General features: G+C 40.1%; 1 protein-coding gene across 4 annotated transcripts in view; it reads left to right on the top strand.

The window, feature by feature from the left end:
• The window catches only part of PRKG1 (protein kinase cGMP-dependent 1), a 1,258,123-nt gene that overhangs the window by 1,191,258 nt on the left and 48,032 nt on the right, over window positions 1-18,833 (top strand). For 3 of the 4 annotated variants that reach the window (XM_004764104.3, XM_004764102.3, XM_013062254.2), the window contains one exon: window positions 14,333-14,429. In XM_004764104.3, coding sequence (XP_004764161.1) covers window positions 14,333-14,429 — 97 coding nt within the window. Of the gene's footprint in view, window positions 1-14,138; window positions 14,232-14,332; window positions 14,430-18,833 lie in introns of those variants that run through there. The other variant, XM_045081471.1, reaches the window with a different exon arrangement.

Genomic DNA, 18,833 nt, shown 5'->3' with positions numbered 1-18,833 from the left:
TCACAAGAAAGGACTTGGTATTTTTAGCAATCTCTAAAGACATAAATAATAGAAATAGCTTCTGTAGCTCTCACAACACCTGTCGTGCTGGAAAGACATTTGACAAGGTGACCTAGAAGTGCCCTCTTTTCACTTCTTGGGGAAGGAGCACTGCACCTGTGTCCCGTTACATTCTTGCTGTTGTTCTGTGGGTAAGGAGTGAGAACTTGTTTTGCAAGCAATGGAAACAATGGCGGTTTCCGTGTTATTTCTTAACTTTATGTTTCTACTTTCTGATTCCCTCCCCTTCCTGAGGAGGGAGGTAGTGATGCCATAGCTTTACCGTCTGTTTTTTACAAAACTCAAACGTTCACTTTCTGTTAGAAAACCTAGAGCAGGCGTCTATCACTTCTCAAGATTTGGAATTCTTTAAGGCAAGTACATGTGAAGTTCAAGTGTGAGTAAGTGAGGCTGACGTCGTAATCCTGGTGACATTTTTCTGAATGAAAACTCTTCTTTTGTAAGAAGATTCTTTGAGCCACTGTGGCTGCCCATCGCCTCCCTGCTGTAATCATGGTAGCCTCATTACCTCAGGTTAAAATCCAAACATAATCGTAGTTTGGATTCTGATTTGGGTTTTCGGTGGAAAGTAAAAGATGGGACTTAAAGAGGTAGCAGCCAAACCAGTAATGTAAGCCCCTGCTTTGCTGATCTCTGAAGAAATGTGTCTGGACGGAGGGGACCTGAGCTAAAGAAAAGGGTGCTGTTGTACTTAAGCCATCAGGGGATCTCTTTTGATGGGAAAGATCTGCTTTTCTCCTTTTGTCTCAGCCAGGCAAACGCTATTCAGAAAAATGATCATATCAAGCCTGGAAGGAGAAGACTGTCTTCTAGTTCCTCTCCCAAGGTTCTTAGGCTGTTCTGCGTGTCCCCTGCTGGGCAGGGCACTTGAGTGAGAGTCTTCCCTTTGCCCCCTGAGCTCCTCTGACAGGACATCTCAGCAACAGGTGCATAAGGAAGGGCTCAATTTTAGCAGTGCATGTAGACACACAAGGATGGTGGGATTGTACAAGCAGTGACAAGGCCTTTCTTCCCATGTCTCTGCATGCTCTGTCTGGTGTGTGGACCCTAGACAGCATTTCTGTGGCTCAGACCGGGCTCTTGAAGTCAGCAGCATGGGTGGAAGTGGACTGTAGATCATGTTTGCTAGAAGGGTTAGCTACAAGACAGGTCCCCTGAGTAGAGTCTAAAGCTGTCTCATGTCAATTTCATCTCAAAAACATTAGCCCTCCAACGAGTCTCTTTTCCACTGCCATAAAATGTCCCCCTGATGTTAACTGTACCATATTAACAGCATAGTTAATAGATTTGGGTGACATGATGGAATGTTGCAAATACTTTTCATTGGAGCCTAAAAAAGAACATACATCTTCTGTGTACTATTTCTCCTTCTGTTGCTGTTTGTCAGGAAAACGATCAAGATAGAATTCTCTGTCTCTTTTCCTTTATTTTTATCTTCACAAATCACCTCAGGGAATGTTTGTCTCATAAACATTACTCAGTGGGATAAAGACATTGTAAATCTTGTCAGGTCTTTATCAAAGGCATATTTGTGATGATCTGCCAAAGGCAAGAAAGTGGAGGATTTGAAATTGAGCTGCCCCTGCTAAAGGCACACTTAGGAATCTCTGGTCCAGAAGGAGGCATCTGTGGTGTCACCGACCCATTCCTGAAGGAATCAGCAAGCTCATTTGTGCCTCTGGAATGTGGCCAGGTCTTTGTCCTGTTTCACAGTGAGCTGCTCTCATGGTGGCTTTAAAGAAGTAACTCAGAGGGAGTAAGCCCCTAAAAAATGGAAGAGGGATCTATTTGCAGGATTGGGTCACTGAGCAGATTCTTGGCAATTCTGATTTTGGCACCTGTTCGTCCTCAGAGAGGACCCTCTCTGGCTTTCTCTGCATGCCTCTTGAGTCTCTGTGTCATGCTTTCCAGGCTCTGGATCATGAAGGTCATTGTCTGACTCTGTATCTATTGCCTGACTGGGGCCAACAGCATGATGCTGGATCATGTCTCCCACAAGCTAAGGGAAGACTTGATCGGAAGGACCTAGTCCTGAAACCACATGAGTGTTGTGCTTTTCCTTCGTCTGAAGGACGGCTCATAAATTCCATATCCTCTAAAAGTAATACCTGGTAGAATGGTGGGAAGTTTATTAAATTTAAACTTGAAAAGGAGATCCTCACATAGCCTCATTTTAAAAGGGCTGTTAGAATGGACTGTAGAAATCTCATGCTTCCTTGATCACGTATCCCATCAATTTGATAGCTCCTGATTCTAAGATGGTTTAGAAATTCGAAGGTGAAAAGATAACATGCACTGCATTGCATAGCAGCAATACAAAGAGTTAACCAGAGTGTAGTAGGAGCACCATAAACCACCAATTAGAATATTTCCAATGAAGAAACTGAGAATCACGGAAAAGAACAAAACATCAACTCTATGACATACTTGTCATTAATACTAAATTAATGTGATCTCTGTATAGTAACATCCCATTTATCTCTAGTTTGCTGGACACAGAACTCTACTAGCTAGATCCCAGCTGAGGGGAAGAACAGCTACTTGGAGAAGCAAACATCCATGGACAGGAAAATCAGGCAGTTAGTAGTGACGAAAAGTATCAGGCACACCATGCAAACTCCATGAAAGGTAACAATCATCTTATTATCACTGATTGCTTACAGTTATGTTTCACATGCATTTATCTCATTTATTTTTCACCACAACCTGTGGGGTTGGTTGACTAGTGTGCCCATGAAACAGTCAAAGAAAGCTGAGGTGTGGAGGGATCCTGAAGCCTGTCCAAACTCATGTGGCCAATCCAAGATAGAGCCGGGATTTGTGCAGAACACACAGCTCTGGAGATGGTATTTAATCATATTGTATCATGGCCTCCTTAGGTAATCACTGATTACATGAATAGGTACAACTGTAGCAAGTTCGGCTCTCTGGCTTTTAGGGACACAAGATAAGTGTACCTGGGTCAGAAATGGGAGGTAAGATTCCCTGACTCTGGTGAGAGATAATGCTTAAAATCTGAGCAATTAATCTTAAGTATCACATAGTAGGAGTGTGGTTGGGGGTCCTCCCAAGTAGAGGTAGCCACACACGGTTGATTATTGGGAATGATAACCTCTGAACACTATGTTCAATAAATTATGCTTTAAATGATTTGGAAGAAGATAATCCATTCTAGAAATATTGATGCCCTAGGTTTTTTTTTTTTTTAATTTTTGTAATAGGGTGAGAGATCCATGTGGTAATCAAAAAAGAAAAATTTTGATAATATGGACAATGTCCTTCCTCAGAGAATACCCCCATCCCTCGAGGGCACTAGATAATCTGGGCATCACTATTAAAGAAACAGTTATCCTGGGATGCCTGGGCAGCTCAGTCAGTTAAGCATCTGCCTTCAGCTCAGGTCATGATCTCAGGGTCCTGGGATTGAGCCTCACATCAGGCTTCCCACTGAGACCGAGAACCCATTCAGATATTGTGTGTTCTCAGGTGGACATTCAGCGTCCACACTGCACTGCTGATAATGAGTCAAAGCGATGCTCCCGTCACACATGTAGCTGCTTCTCTTGTCACAAGCTCTTGCAAAACCAAATTCATCCATCGAGGCCATGTAAATCTGGTAGCCATTAACTTCTGAGAGAAAGGCAGTAACTTGAATGAGGAAAAAGGAGGTCACAAAAGGAGAATTGAGAGTAGGATGTAGCCAGAAGGTCAACTTGATCTGGAGAAAATCTGTGAGGAAAAAGAAGCCACACATGGAAAAAACATTCTCTAGCTGCTAAACAATATAAAGAATAACCATAATATCTCTGAATGCCCCTTCTCATTTTCTTCATTTTACTCTCTGTTATTTACTGATGATTTAAAAAGGGAGGAAATGACCCAGTCTATTCAAGGGGCTATATACAAAGCAGAGCCAGGAGGTTCATAAAGTAGTGAAATAAATGCATCATTTGTATTATATGCACACAGAAAAATACTCATAACCTAATATTAGAAGAAGTCACTTAGCATTCTAACGGATTGCTCAATGATGCGGTCTTTTAGTGAGTAGTTGTCTTTAAAATCCATTGTTACAAAATAAAATAAAATCCATTGTTACAAGCACAGAGAAATAACCAAGATGTACTAACCCAGAAGTGAAGGTCAGTTTAAGTGTAATTTATTTCAATCAATGGTACAATTGACATGAAATGTGATTGCAAATTAGTTCTAAATGTCCATGACAAGTGAGACATGTACTCAGACAAACAATTATGGTAAAAATTTGGTATACGTGTAGATAAGAAAAGAGGCAGTAATTTGATGGTATCAAGTTCTTCCCTCAGTGCTATAAGAAATGTGTGGGAAGAGATTGGTTTTGACTATTGTGGCCATCAGCATGCAAATCCCAAGTAGTGAATTTTGTCATGACCCTTTTAGATTATTGGGCAGAAAGCTGAGTAGTGTGGACATGTGTGATGCCTTTTGGCACTTACTCCATCCTAAGAGGGGACACATCTCTAAGATAACAATTATGGAGAAGATTACATTTTAATACAGCTCCTGTTGCAATCATTGGTTCCTAGAATGAGATACTGTGTTATAAAATACAGAATTCCTATCTTAGCCAGATGACCAAAGTTTGCACCATCAATGATAGTCCTATCAATAATACTATATATCCTTGCTATCATGTGATGAAAATAGCACTCTACTTCCATAGTCTTCCTCCCAAAAAAAAACCTATAACCCTAGCAAAAACCATGAGAAAATACCAGTTAAACCCAAATTGAGGGACGTGCTATGAAACACAGACCAGTATTCTTCTGTACCATCAAGGTCATGATAAACGGGAGAAGTCTGAGAAGCTGTGCCAGCCAAAGGGACTCTTCAGAGACAGGACACCTAAATGTAATATGGTAGCCTGGAAGGAAGGCTGGAACAGAAGAAGAAGATTTGGTAAAGTTGCTTTATCGTCCAGTTGTATTGACGGCAACCTAGGACAAGGCCAGATTCTGCCTCCAGGTGGCAGTTACTTGTTGACAAATGCGGGCTATTTCCTGATAAATGCACTGTTACTATTACTAAACAACCTGACAGAGCAAATTTTTTGTTTCATTTTCTTTTTTCCCACTTAATATGTTCTCTACTAAGGAAAAGATTTACAGGTTTTCCTCCTTTCCAGTATGGGTGGTGTTCTCAAAGGTCACTAGAGAATAATGATTTAGAACCGGGGACACAGCCCCTGTGTTACTGTAAACATGTAATAGGTGTCTGTCACATAGAGACACAAATCAACTGTAGGGAGTTCCTTAAAACTCATATGTTGTTACCAGGGTTGGGTTCTTGGGCCCCCCAACATAGAAATGAGGCATACGAGGCTTTATTAGGGTCACAGATAAAGTTGAAGGGAGGCAGAGTGCTGACAGAGGTGAGGTAACCTGGCTTCCCCAAATGGAGAGGAGACTCAGCTTACACAGAGAAAGTTGCCCCTGGGGTTCCCACTCAGGCGCACACTCAGCGATCCAGGATGCTAATGAGGGAAAGGAAAAAAAAGACGTTTCATCCTGATCGGCTGGAAGAGCCTTGCCCTGATTGGTCGACAGAGGCAGGTTATTCCCACAACTCAAGGGTGCTTTTTAGAGCGGAGTCCTCTGTTTCCAGTCCTGCAATGTATGGGGCCTATATGGGGCCAAATCCTGGCCTCATCCTGGGTCTGCTCTGTACGAAAGTGGTTTAGCAACACCAACCCACGGAAAGTGCCCTGATTCCAAAACTTTTTTTTTTTCCCTTGAGGGCTTTTTCGCCTGGTCCCTACCTGTCTCAGTACGATTATTAGTCTTGCTAAGTAACATCTGCATAGACTTGCCTATACATCGTACGGTAAAATATTGCTGTCTGGCCCCAACTCCCAGGGTTTTATCAGCTCTCTTTGTAACCGTAATTCTGATGTGAATGCGTAGGAAGAGGGAGCCCCGGTCTGTCACAGTGTGTGGTGCAGTGCATTTGTAGTCCTGTTGTGGACATCAACACTTGTCTTTCCTGCTTGCTGCCTTGGCCAGGGAAGGGGGCTCTCCTGCTTGCTGCCTTGGTAACTGGGAGCTGACAGCAGAACTCCCTTACATGAAAGCTTCTGGTAGTATTTCCTGAAATAGGAGCTCCAGGAGACATGGATTAGAGGAAGAGTGGGGAATAGGACCCCAAAGGAGCAAAAGGGAAAGTGTGTATCTCAGGACACTTGGCATCCCAGATGCCAAGCTGCAAGTAATTTTGTAGACCTGTCTAGTGCAAACCCTTTATTTTACAGAAAGAGAATGTCTTGCTCGGGTCTGTGCTGGGCCAGTTCCTGGTCATTTCCTTTATTATATCCCCAGTGGATTGGGAGGGTTTGTTGATCTAACGTTCTTGCCACACACTGCATTTTACTATCTTTCCTTCTTTGGCCCACTGTGATCATGACCACCGGTCGGTCCCCTGTCCCTTAAGTTCCTGGAGAGTCCTTCAGGGATAGAGGGGAAACAGGCAGATGCGAGTACACAGCATAGGTTCTAAGTCCAGAAATAAAAGCGGATCCCTAGTGTTTATTTGAGCCCCTAACCCTACTGTTCGCATTTCGGTATTCTGATTCCTTTAAGAGTACAACTGGGACTAATTTTAAGATGAAGGTTAGAGTTCTCAAGTCCAGGGAGGTGGGGCACGGGGCAAATAAAAGAGGTAGAGATAACCATGCCTTCTGCCTTTACCATTCCCATAAGTCAGACCTCAGGGAAGTACCTCTCACCGTCATCTGCGTGCCTCCCGCCACTTTGGAAAAATACCCATTGTGGAAACATTCTCATTCAGTTTCCCTGAGGACTCTGTTTGCCATAACCCACATCTCTAAAATAAAAGGTGGGTGAAGTCCAAGCTTTCCCCTGAAATAGAAAAATTTCTTTTCTACCCAAAGACTTTTCTTTATAGGTCATGCTTAGTCTATGTGTTATAATATTGAAAAAAGGGGGGGGTGATTTAATCTTAACCTTAAAATTAGTCCCAACTATAATAAGTTGTACCATATTGCTTAAATATACTCTAAGTTTTACATTTGCCTTTGTTTTTCAAATATCGGAATATTATAAAAACTGTAAAGATAGAATCAGATAGTAAAAAGATCACATGTCAAAACACCTGGCCTGTGTCCCCAAGTCTTTGGGACCTTGGCTAAGTTGCTTACTGTCTCTGGACTTTGCTTTTTATCTTTAAAAGATCAGAGGTTGGGTTAGGTGAACTCCCAATGGTGTCAGTCCAGATCTTGAACCATGTTAGTATCTCCAGACTTCGAGATAAAAATATCTCTAAAGTTGTATGATTCTCTCCTATCTTGCTTAAAAGTAAATTAAGTTTTTAGGAGCAAATGTAACTATGCTGTGATTTGAAACTTGAGCAAATGTTCTAGCCCTACTTCTGCTATTTAATTTCTGAAACCAACCACTTATCAATGATTGGTCTGCCCCACTGAAAAAGAGAAGGAAAAGTATTTGTTATCCCATCTTTACAGAGAATCAGGAAGGATAAATTAAATGAGAGAAATTTAAAGTCCTGGGAAGAAAGGTGCTTTCTAAATGCAGAATATTTGAATTACTATCATTCTTATTATGCAGCAGATATGAGAAATGCAATTTTCCTGTGTATTCCTGTTGGCTGTATCTCCTCAAGGGAATATATTTGAAAAAGAAGTAGAACTATTTCACGACTAGAGTACTCAAAAAAAAAAAGTCTGCTTATTCCTGAAAACTACAATTTTTGAAATAGAACAAAGTAATATTATCTCAGATTCCCTAAAGACAAGATTACACTTTCTGGCAAAAATTGACATAATAAAATACTTTATATTCATTAAATTACTTTTAAACTTTTTATTTCTAGAAGTTTCTATCACTGCTGCTTAAAGAAGAGTGACTATACAAACAACTGTCCCTATGTGTCTTATGACCAAGTAACTGAGAAATCATCCCTTTTTGCTTAGAATTTTAGGAATAAGTTTTCTCATGTTAACAGGGACTTCTATAAAATTGGTTTATTTGAAAACCATGATTCTTTCAACAGGAAATAACTCCCTGTTCAAACCTTAAGTTATAAAATGGTTTACTCTGTTTTCCAATGAAGTCAAAAGATTCTACTTTCAGGTTCAGTTATCAATGAAACTTTTAATAGAGGTAAATTAATAAGAGATGAGTTATAGAGTTTAATAGAGGTAAATTAATAAGAGATGAGTTATAGAGTTTAATAGAGGTAAATTAATAAGAGATGAGTTATAGAGTTAAGAGAGACTACTCATTTTTATTTGGGTGGCTGACTCAGCTAACTCCAGACATCTGAGAATCGGGAATAAGGAAGGACGTGGACGTACTAACTGTTTGTACGGACACAGAGTTGAGGGAGACCTGCGGTTTAAGCCCAAACCACATTTATTTTAATGTGCAAACATTATTGGTCCGGTTTCCAATTCTACTTTCTCTCTCTAAAGTTGGTTTTCTGGCTGAATTTCTACAGACCTACAAATTACCAAAGGAACCAAGCTTTATGAAATCAGGAACTACTACTGCATAAAGTCCTGCATACCAAATTGTTTATTCACCGGACAGGCAGAATTATATCCTGGTTATTTCATAGATCATGTGTGCATCTTTTGTGCTTTAAGGCTCACTTTCTGAAAGCTCTTATCCTCTTTTAAGCGATTTCTGTATATATTTATAGATTTCAGTGCTCTTTGATCATATAAAAAAGTGGGGGAGTGCCTGGGTGGCTCAGTCAGTTAAAGGACTGCCTTCGGCTCAGGTCTTGATCCTGGGGTTCTGGGATCCAGTCGCACAGTGAGCTCCCCTGCTCTGTGGGGAGACAGTTTCTCCCTCTCCCTCTGCCTTCTGCTTCCCCTGCTTATGCTTTCTCTCTCCCTCTCAAATAAATAAAATTTTTAAAATGTTTTAGAAGATTTCTAGGCATTTATCTAGACATTTAAGGATTCTGACAAATTATAAAATTTATTCTTACTAAATGTAAATTTGTTGACACTCCTAGAAAGGCCCAAATGTTGGCAAAATCGGGACTTGGAGGTACCAAATCATTGGCAGAAGCAGGAGCACAAGTCCTTAACTTTTGTTTGTATGCTAGAATGCTCTTTTGTTATTTTTACGTCCAGAGTAGAAGCGAACTGAATCATCTTACTGAAGTTATAGAATAAGAAACTTAGTCATAGATGAGAGTCCATCTATTACTGAAGAATTTCACTTTTATAGATTTCCAAAACGTGGTAAAACTAAACTCATCAAGAAACAAAAATATACACAATAGCAGATGAGCTCGGGCAAAGCCATGGTAACTATTTTGCAGGTGGATTAGGAGATGCTAAGATTTTATGAACTTTATGTGATTTTCCTTGGAGACTTTTAGAGTGGCCTTCTGAAGCAATGTGGATTATAGATGAGTAGGGCTAAAGCAGAAGGGCCACAGTAGCCTTTGGTTCCATTGACTCTTAATTACTGGCATTTGTAACCCTTCTACAACTATCATGTTTCTTTGACTCCTTGACACTTACATTAAAAATACACATGATACATACAGTCTGCTTTATAAGATAATGCTAAGCTATGACTGCTATTCTAATCTCAAGTTAAAAATTTTTAAGTTCCACACATTTTTGTACTGGCTAGAATCATCATATATGGTTTCCAATAAAGTGAGACATTTACTTCTTAATAATAATGGTCACTTATCAAGTACAGAGCCCAGTTCTGTGGTTGTGAGATGATGACACCATTGATTCATGGCCCTATGGCAACAGTGGGAAAACGATTATGAATAATGACAACTGATCCTTACTCCATGGCTTTGTAGAATCTAGTAATATTGGAAGTGATGGAAAAACATAAATGGTTATTATCTATTTCCTAAAAACAGTGAATGTAATACTGTGAAGATATGTGGTTGTATATGTAGAGAGGCTGAGATGATTTCTGGACTGTTCTGTTTCTAGGTTAGGCATAGACACATTGCTTCTCTCATCTTTACACCTGCTACTTTGCATTTTCATTGCTTTTGAAACTTCTTGGTATAAAGGCAGAAATGAAAAGAGAGAACATTTATACAACTTCATTTCTTTTAATCAGTTCTTCAAAAAAAAAAAAAAGTTTAGTATTTCACTATTTAGAGTACCCTATAGATTAGCTATTGTCTTTGGATTCTAATTACCTAGAGCCCCAGCTGAATGTTTTTAGTCAGGACTGTTTGAGAAATGATAAATTACCGCTGTCTCCTTCACCCAACACAGTTAATTTCTTGTTGTATGGTCATTTTTGTGTTGTTGACCTATTTAAAGGTCATATCAAAAAGGGCTTGTCCATTTTGCACTTTCTGAGAAGAGGATCCATTGCTTTCACCCCATACTAAAAAAAATTTAAAAAATAAAATTTGAAATTTAATTATTTTAAATTAAAAAATAACTAATAATACTAAAATAATAATAACAATATTCTTTTAAGGAATCAATATCTCAAACTAAATTGAGGACATTAGAAAACATACTTTCTATGCCTTTCTAGATTTTAAGCAACGAAATGTCATGAACTTTATTTCTTCCTAAAAAGAATTTCCCCTAGCACTTGGCAACTGTGCTTTTCACGAGTGCAGTTTCATAGATGAATTTTATTTTATTTATTTATTTTTAAGATTTTATTTATTTATTTGACAGAGAGAAATCACAAGTAGTCGGAGAGGCAGGCAGAGAGAGAGAGAGGGAAGCAGACTCCCTGCTGAGCAGAGAGCCCGATGCGGGACTCGATCCCAGGACCCTGAGATCATGACCCGAGCCAAAGGCAGCGGCTTAACCCACTGAGCCACCCAGGCGCCCCTCATAGATGAATTTTAGAATTGAATGAGGCTGGGCTTAATTCCTTGGGCCCCATTAGAAACGGGTTCACACACTGACTTCCCTTGGGCAAAATAAATTTATTTAGTAGAACGACATCCATTTACTTAGCCAATTTATTTAGTCTCCTTCCCCACTCAAACTTATACCAACTCTAAAATAAGTAGAACATAACTGATGGATTCAAATTATCTTCAAATCATCCCTAAGTAAAAAGGAAGAAGGAAAATGTGTCTCCAAGTTATAAACAAGTGTAGATAACGGAAAAGCCGTCATCCACAGTTTAAGTTTTTTACAGAGGTCCCTTGCCTGGTGTGATTTCCACCATAATAGAATAACAGAAGTTATTTAAAAACAAGAAGTATACAGGGTCTGTATGATATAACTCTTGTCTGTAAAGAGTAGTCTAAATAAGAAATAAATGCATGCAAAATATTAAGCAACTCACATGTTGGGTGGGAAAGAAAAAGTAAAGCACGCTATGGTAGCATTCCTACATGGTTTGAACTCTCTGAGAATCGGGCCCCAACACAGAATGGAATGGAACATCAAGAAGATGTTTTCTGAAGGGCTCTTGGCTGGCTCCATGGGTTAAGCCTTCTGCCTTCGGCTCAGGTCATGGTCTCAGGGTCCTAGGATCAAGCCCTGGGTCTGGCTTTCTGCTCAGTGGGGAGCCTGCTTCCCCCTCTCTCCCTGCCTACTTGTGGTCTCCCTCTGTCAAATAAATAAATAAAACTTTTTAAAAAATCTTAAAAGAAGAAGAAGAAGACGATGACGATGTTATCTGAAGGGCCCTCAGAATGTATTTTACCAACTGCTAGATTAAAATCACCCACTAGGTAGTATTTTTAAAAGTCACCAAGCCGTATTAGCAAAGTAACTACCAAGGTTAGCAAAGTATGATGGCAGTGTTACCAACCTATTTTCTTTAAAACATGAAATATTTTCTTTAATGGTAATTGTGCCTTCAGTGTATGAGGCCATATATGTTTAGGTGGATTTTAATCACTACAGAGAAAATGTCTACTATTAACATGAGAATTAATATATCCATTCTATTAATGAAAATACCATCAGTAGTTAATCAGAGAGTGAGTATAAACAAAGTCAGGATTTTGCTGTAGAAATGCAAACACTAAACAGCTAAGCTTATGATTTCTGCGTTCTGTATCTGTTTTTGTTTTTTTAGCAATGTTCCTTTTAGTTTGTTTGTTTGTTTGTTTGTTTTAAGCTCTGTTAGCCATTACTGGTCATTTCAAGGGGTCTAGGATCAGAGGGCAGGGACCCAGACAAGTTTGTAAGAGCCCCCAGCCCTCTTGGCATGAATACATCACCCCCAGACTCACTGGGCAACTACTGATTTCCCAGGACCATTTTAATCCTCCCTAAAATGCTCCCATGGTATCTGGAATTCCTTCGGCTTTCAGAGAAGTTGGAGCTATAATTCTCAATGCTTGCTATACATCAGAATCCCCAAGGGAGCTTTAAAAAAAATACAGGTAGTTGGGTACTGCCCCCCAAAATTTATGCTTCACTCACTCTGTGCTAGGACCCACATTACATGGTTTCTGGGCAATGCTCAGGTAGTTCTGGGTGCAGACAGGGCTGGAGATCACTAGCCTAGTTTGACAGAGCCCAAGTGTAAGGATTTGGGAGTAACTTCAGGAACTATAAGAACACCACACTTTATTAACTATACAAAATGGTATCAGAATAATCTGAAAGAGTTTACCCTCGTTGTGTCTGAGACTTCTAAGTCTGGCAAGCACATAGGATATTACTCAGAAACAGTCTCATTAAGAATTTGATTAGCCTGCTGAGAAATGCTTGACCACATACAAACCATGACAGGGTCTGATCCCAACAGATGTCCTTGTAAGCACCTGTTGAAGTGAACTCTGCCACTGGCCCTTTAAATGGGATGGAGTTTTAATTTTCCAAAGTAGTGGACCAGTCGGAATGCTAGAAATGCACATTTGCTACTTATGCCCCTTCTAGTAAACCATCTCCAGAATCGCTATGCCAATCTTTTGACTGTGTTTAACGAGAGAAGTCTACAACGCCATCAGGATTGGCCAGCAGCCTCGTTTATGGAGGTTCATTAGAGGGAGTGGATGGCTCAGAACCAGCCAATAATGAACATGAGGTCATTTGTACCCTCTCATGAGTCTGTCAAGAATTGTTTAAAAACCGCAACTGGGGTTGTAACTTGGGGAGAATGTCTAAAACCTCACCTAGAAGGCTGCTTCACATCTCTTCCAAGTGAAGAGTCTAAATTTTTGTTGGATTACAAAGGAATAGCTAAAATGCTACATGGCTTAATGCCACGCACGCCTGCGGGTGACTCTATCCTGAAACTGACAAACCAGCGGCGTTGGGATCATCCTCTCCAGCACATTCATCATATCTATCTATAGCATAGACCGCGTCAGGTACCGCCTGGCTGAAGGTCATGGGTGGCACAGAGCTATCCAGAAACTTCAGTTTGGAGACAGCTGAATTACTCCCTGACCTGACATGAGTGAGAGGGAGGGTTATCTTCACTGTTATGCCTTCCTGCCCTTTCTAAAAATAGTAGGGCTTTTAATAAGAAGATATTTTAAGCCTCTCATATTCACTTGTCTCATCAAGAGAAGCTTATTTTGGCCGCTTGCGTGTATCAGATGTGCCTGGGGCAGAGCTAGACTTCGGAGCACGGTCTTTGCTCTTCCACAGAGCTCTAGTAAGACACTGGCAATCATAAAGGCACTGGGATGACCAGCTGAGAGGCAGTGGGTAAACATAAACAGAGGGGAGACACGTTTTAGGAAGGTGAATATGCTTCCGAAATCCTCCGTTTCAGACATTGGCACATCAGTCCTCTGCCTTTTGGATCTGTTCTAAAACCTGACTGTGATGCCGCTCTGGAGACCTCAGTGATCTTGCTGCTCTTAATAAATTCTGATAGGAGCCACTGCCAGCCTCCGGAAAAGAGAAACTCATGAGAAACCGCCCTCCCAAATCTGAACGGCAAAACCCAAACCGAGCAAAACCCCCAGTCCCCAAACAAAACCAAAAAAGAACCAGCCCAACAATCCGGGCTCGCAAGAAGACGCGCAGGAAAGCCCTGCAATGTAACTCTCGATCTAGTGGCTGGATGTAGCAGTCACATGACTGGCAGGTACCAGGTGCTCTGTCTTACTCTCCTTTGAAAGACAAGTGCAAATCTTGGTTATTCTGCACAACGGGAACCAAACAATTATGCTTGGGAGGAGACACAGACTCTAGAAGCAAGATGGAATTTGAGCAGGTAAACCCTGAGCCACAGTCCTGTCATTCCGCGTCGGTCGTGCGTGGTTCTCGTGTTTGTGCCTCTAAGAAATTTCCATTTTTTCGCATCAAAAAATCCAGATACGAAGCCGAAGCTGCTTTCTTCGCCAACCTGAAACTGTCTGACTTCAACATCATCGACACCCTCGGAGTCGGAGGCTTCGGACGAGTAGAGCTGGTAGGTGATTCTCCTTTACGTGCTCGGGGGGCGGGGGCTTCTCCTACATTTTTCCCTCTAGATTAATATTTCTCTCTAGTCCCTTATCATTACTTATTACTGTTCCTGAATCGGTACCAAATGCTTTCATGTCAGCATATCCGAGTCTGAAACAGGTACAGTGAGCTATATACATCAGCCTGTAAACTGATGACTAAAAGAAAAAAGAAAAACTTTTTTAGAAAAACCTCCTCATAGTAAATGAAAGGTAAATCTATTAACCTAATGAGGAGCCATAATTTTTTTTTTTCTCCAGCTGGTATTCTGTGACCTCAACTTCCTGAGTTCTGAGCAGTTCTCATCCACTTAGTCACGCACCTACCTACATGTAAATTTCAATACAGAGAGGAAATGGGATACATATAAATGTTATATGTAGACATGCAGACTATAATACACTATGTAATACATGTATATGTATTTCATTTCCTTTATATAGATATTTAAATTTACATTTTGATCATTGTGGTTGTAGATCGGGTTGTAGATCGGATAAGTTAGAGAATATGGCTCAGAACTAGGGAAGTAAATAAATGAGTAAAATCTATCTATATTTAATTAAAAATGTTTAATACCTTAAAACTTTAAGAAAATGTAAATAATGTTGTAGTTAATTCTGTGATTCCATAGCAAGCACCAAGTTATAGTGACTATATATATATATATATATACACACACACATATATAGTATATAGTGTGTATATACCCATATTAGATAATATGGTGTGAATATTTCACACACATTTGTGCACATACACAAAGGTTAAGTATTAATGAGGACGATGGGGACATTTTGGTGCAAGTTTATTCATTCAACATATTGCTTGAATGTGGTGCAAACCAAATGGAAGCATAGCATATTGGGCCTTTGAAATACAAGTTTAAGAACTGATCTGTTACATAGACCAGAAAGAAAAAAAATGTATTCTGGTAACTGAGCTGCTGCACTGGGAGATGGTGTGGATATGATCCTGGTTCGAGAAGGCAGATTAATTTCCGCATCTCCGCTGAACCTGGAGGAACCCCTGACACCAGACACCAGTACAGTATGTTAGGAACTCCCTCTACAGTGCAGTAAACAGTTCCTGTTGCCATTGAGGACAAGAGAAATCCCCGGCCCTAAAACCAGATCAGCCCAGTGCTGGGTTTGGTTGTTTGTCCCTTTTTGCTGCAGCTGGGATCCCTGGCTTTTGACAGGCAGGAAAAATGCTGTTTATCTAAACACGAGGCAAGAAAATAACTAGACAGGAAAATTTGAAGCCATGATGGGTTTCGTGGAGTTGGCACTCTGCTTCCGGTGACACTGCTTAGACATGTTATCCGTTAGGCTGCCTCTGACCTGACATCTGGTGTCATAGTGAGAATTTTCGGCTATTGGAGTACAGATCCGGGGCCTAGGAAAAGTTGTTCTTCTGAAATCTGCCAGTCAATGCAGTGTTAGATTTCACTTTCAAGAACTTTGATTTTGTGAGAAAATCTAACTGCTCGTGGAGGTGGTGAAGACTTATTACCAGTGTTGTCTTTGTCCAGGGGTGTTGGGGCACATAAATAGCTCAGGGGGCAGAGGTCCCTGTCAGGAAGAGCATATTGTCGGCTACGTTTATTTACCTGCTTACATGGGTTTCCATCCCTTTTTGAATGAAGAACTAAATGTAGACAGAACTCCCTAGAGGCTGATTTCGTGACTTATAGTTTCTTAAATATCATTTTGTAAAGACTTTGGACAGCAAAATTATTGTTTTGGTTGACCAAGAAAAAATCTACGTTAACCAATTTGTGGGTTCCTAAGGATCCGAGGATATCAAGTTGGGGACCTTTAGGTTACCAGTAAGGTATTTTATGAAATAGAGAAATTTACTCAGGATGTTTGAAATACTGAAAATTGCTCATACACCAAAACCATGTCAAGCTGAAGAATTACATGCCAGGCTGACATTGGAAAACTTCTAGAGACTTCTGTCAAAATGTTTCAGGAGGCACAAACAACTTACCAGAAAATTAGGGACGGCTCAGCGTGGGCATATGAAAGGTGCCCATGTAAAACGTAATTTAAAAAGACAAAAATACCTGTGTGTGTGTGTGTGTGTGTGTATACACATGTGTATAAGCTCCATCGCAGGAGAGAGTCAGGGTAGTTCAGCCTAATTTTCTTTTCATGGATATTCTATTTTACTCTTCCACACAGATGTTTATAGACTAACCAAAACCATCACCTCAGGAATTAATTTTAACTGGAGTCCAGTTTGCAAAAACATTAGATACCTGCAGGAATGATAAATCCATATTGGGCCGCTAGGCACAAGCCATACATTAGAAAAGAGGCACGTGGTTTTAACCTCTGAAGCCACATCTTCATGTCATGTGATTTTTGCCCTTGACCCAGAAACCCCTTGTGAAAATCAGAATATCCAGATTGTGTTCACTGTTGAGTGGGGGCTAGCCATTTAGGTGATGGCTCTTGCCCTACGATTCACCGTCTCCCATTCTTACCACTTACTCACTGCCTGAGACTCTTAACTATTGGGTATGAAAAATATTCTCCTCTGTGATTGTTTGTGTATGTGTTGAGTGAGGCCAGAGCCGAGTCTGGCCTTAGCATACTGTTGTCATGGCGAATAGTGAATTGCCACAGACCTGAGACAGGGGGCAGTAGAGAGCACCTTCAGGCCAGTACCCACGCCTTTCACAGTGGGAAGAGGACCAGGCAGAGCCCTGTTCTGTTGTGATTATAGAACTTCACTTCACTCTCCTCTGAAAATGATACGTGCAAGATCGTTATCAATATTATAGAGTGATATATTAAAAAGTCCTGCTAGACATTTATGGATGAATTTCCCTTATGTATATGCACAGTACCGTACCAAGTATATAAAATGGATATGTTGAACTTACCAATCCTTAGTTCAGCAATGATGTTGATCATGTAAATGGCATGATAAAAACCATAGGGCACTTTAATTTTATAATGGCGTTTAAAATTTTATCCCAAGTATAGAAAATAGGATTATAAAACTCTTGAATTGGGTATGAAGAATTAAATTTGAGGTTGTTGAAACCCATTTCCTGGTAGGACTTAGGAGTTTTATTATCATTTGTTATACAGATTAGCTTCATGTTACTTTGCATAATGATATGCAAAAGTTTTCTTAGCGTGTCTTAAATTTTTATTGTTTATCTCAATTTGGGTGAGTTTAGATGCCAGAAGATTTTTCAGGCAGGACTATTACTAAATAGTTCATTGCCAACTTTTGGAGAGGAGAACGTAATTTTGGCGCATAACAGAAACTCACATCATTGTTCAGTGATGAGACCAGAAGCTTGAAGAACTGGTCTTATATGAATGGGAAATCTGCTCTGGAGCTATTAATTCTGTTTTATAAATACTTTTAGCAGAGCTGATTTTAATGAGTTGACTATCAGACATGTCCTATTCACAACTACTACCTCTGAGAAGTCATCTGTACTGGGTTTTTTGGGTTTTTTTTTCCCCCTGTTATCTGGCAGAAACCATATTTTCTGACTATTCTTTTTTATTTTGAAGAATGAGCTTTTTAATTTGCTCAGTGCTGCCTGTTTGTCTTCCAGAAGACCACATTTCGTTTATAATAGCACTTTCAGCAAAAGATCTCATTTTTTTTTAATAGATGATTCACTCATTAAAGCAGTAAGCACCACTCTAAGACACATTGGTAATCCCCTTAATTTGCAAGGTATGACTGCAGAATAAGGAGATTGATTTTACCACCACAGATGAAAACTAGTCTCATTGCTCTATGGTCACATTCTTGATTTACTTTTGCTCTCATCCGAGACGTGCTTGCTTTTCAGAACAGATTTGCACAAATCAGCCTTTTTAATCTGGCAATGCTGATGTGGTTGCTTTAGATATTAGATATTTTATGGTTTTATTCAGCAATCCAATGCCTCCTAGACCAGAGCTCCATATTTGGATAAAATATAGGGACCAAGATATGGAAGACATAATCTCTGTCTTCGCAGCTTATATCGTCTCTATTTCATTTGTTATATATTTATGTAGCAAGCTGCCTGCCGGGACATTCAGAGTCTAACATGAAACAGCCCCTGGGAAGGACAGTCATGGGAACTAATAATCCAATAATCAAAGTATGAGCAGCATTTGTGGTGTTGGGCAGGAGGTGGCATCCTAAAACAGAGTTAGGGCATCTACAGAGATGACCTAAAGCATTACAGAACACGCCTGTAAAATGCAACTAACGTGGGCTTGTTTACGGACCAACTGATACTAATCATATTTTTAAAATAGCGATGCCACTTCCTTACTAAAATAATCAGACCTTGCATTTGAACCCTGCTCCATGACCTTCAAATTGGTCCACATCCAGC

This window comes from Mustela putorius, unplaced genomic scaffold (assembly GCF_011764305.1).
Source record: "Mustela putorius furo isolate JIRA1106 unplaced genomic scaffold, ASM1176430v1.1 tig00000577_pilon_pilon_pilon, whole genome shotgun sequence".
Taxonomy (NCBI): Eukaryota; Metazoa; Chordata; class Mammalia; order Carnivora; family Mustelidae; genus Mustela; species Mustela putorius.
This window is presented reverse-complemented; position numbering and strand designations above follow the sequence as displayed.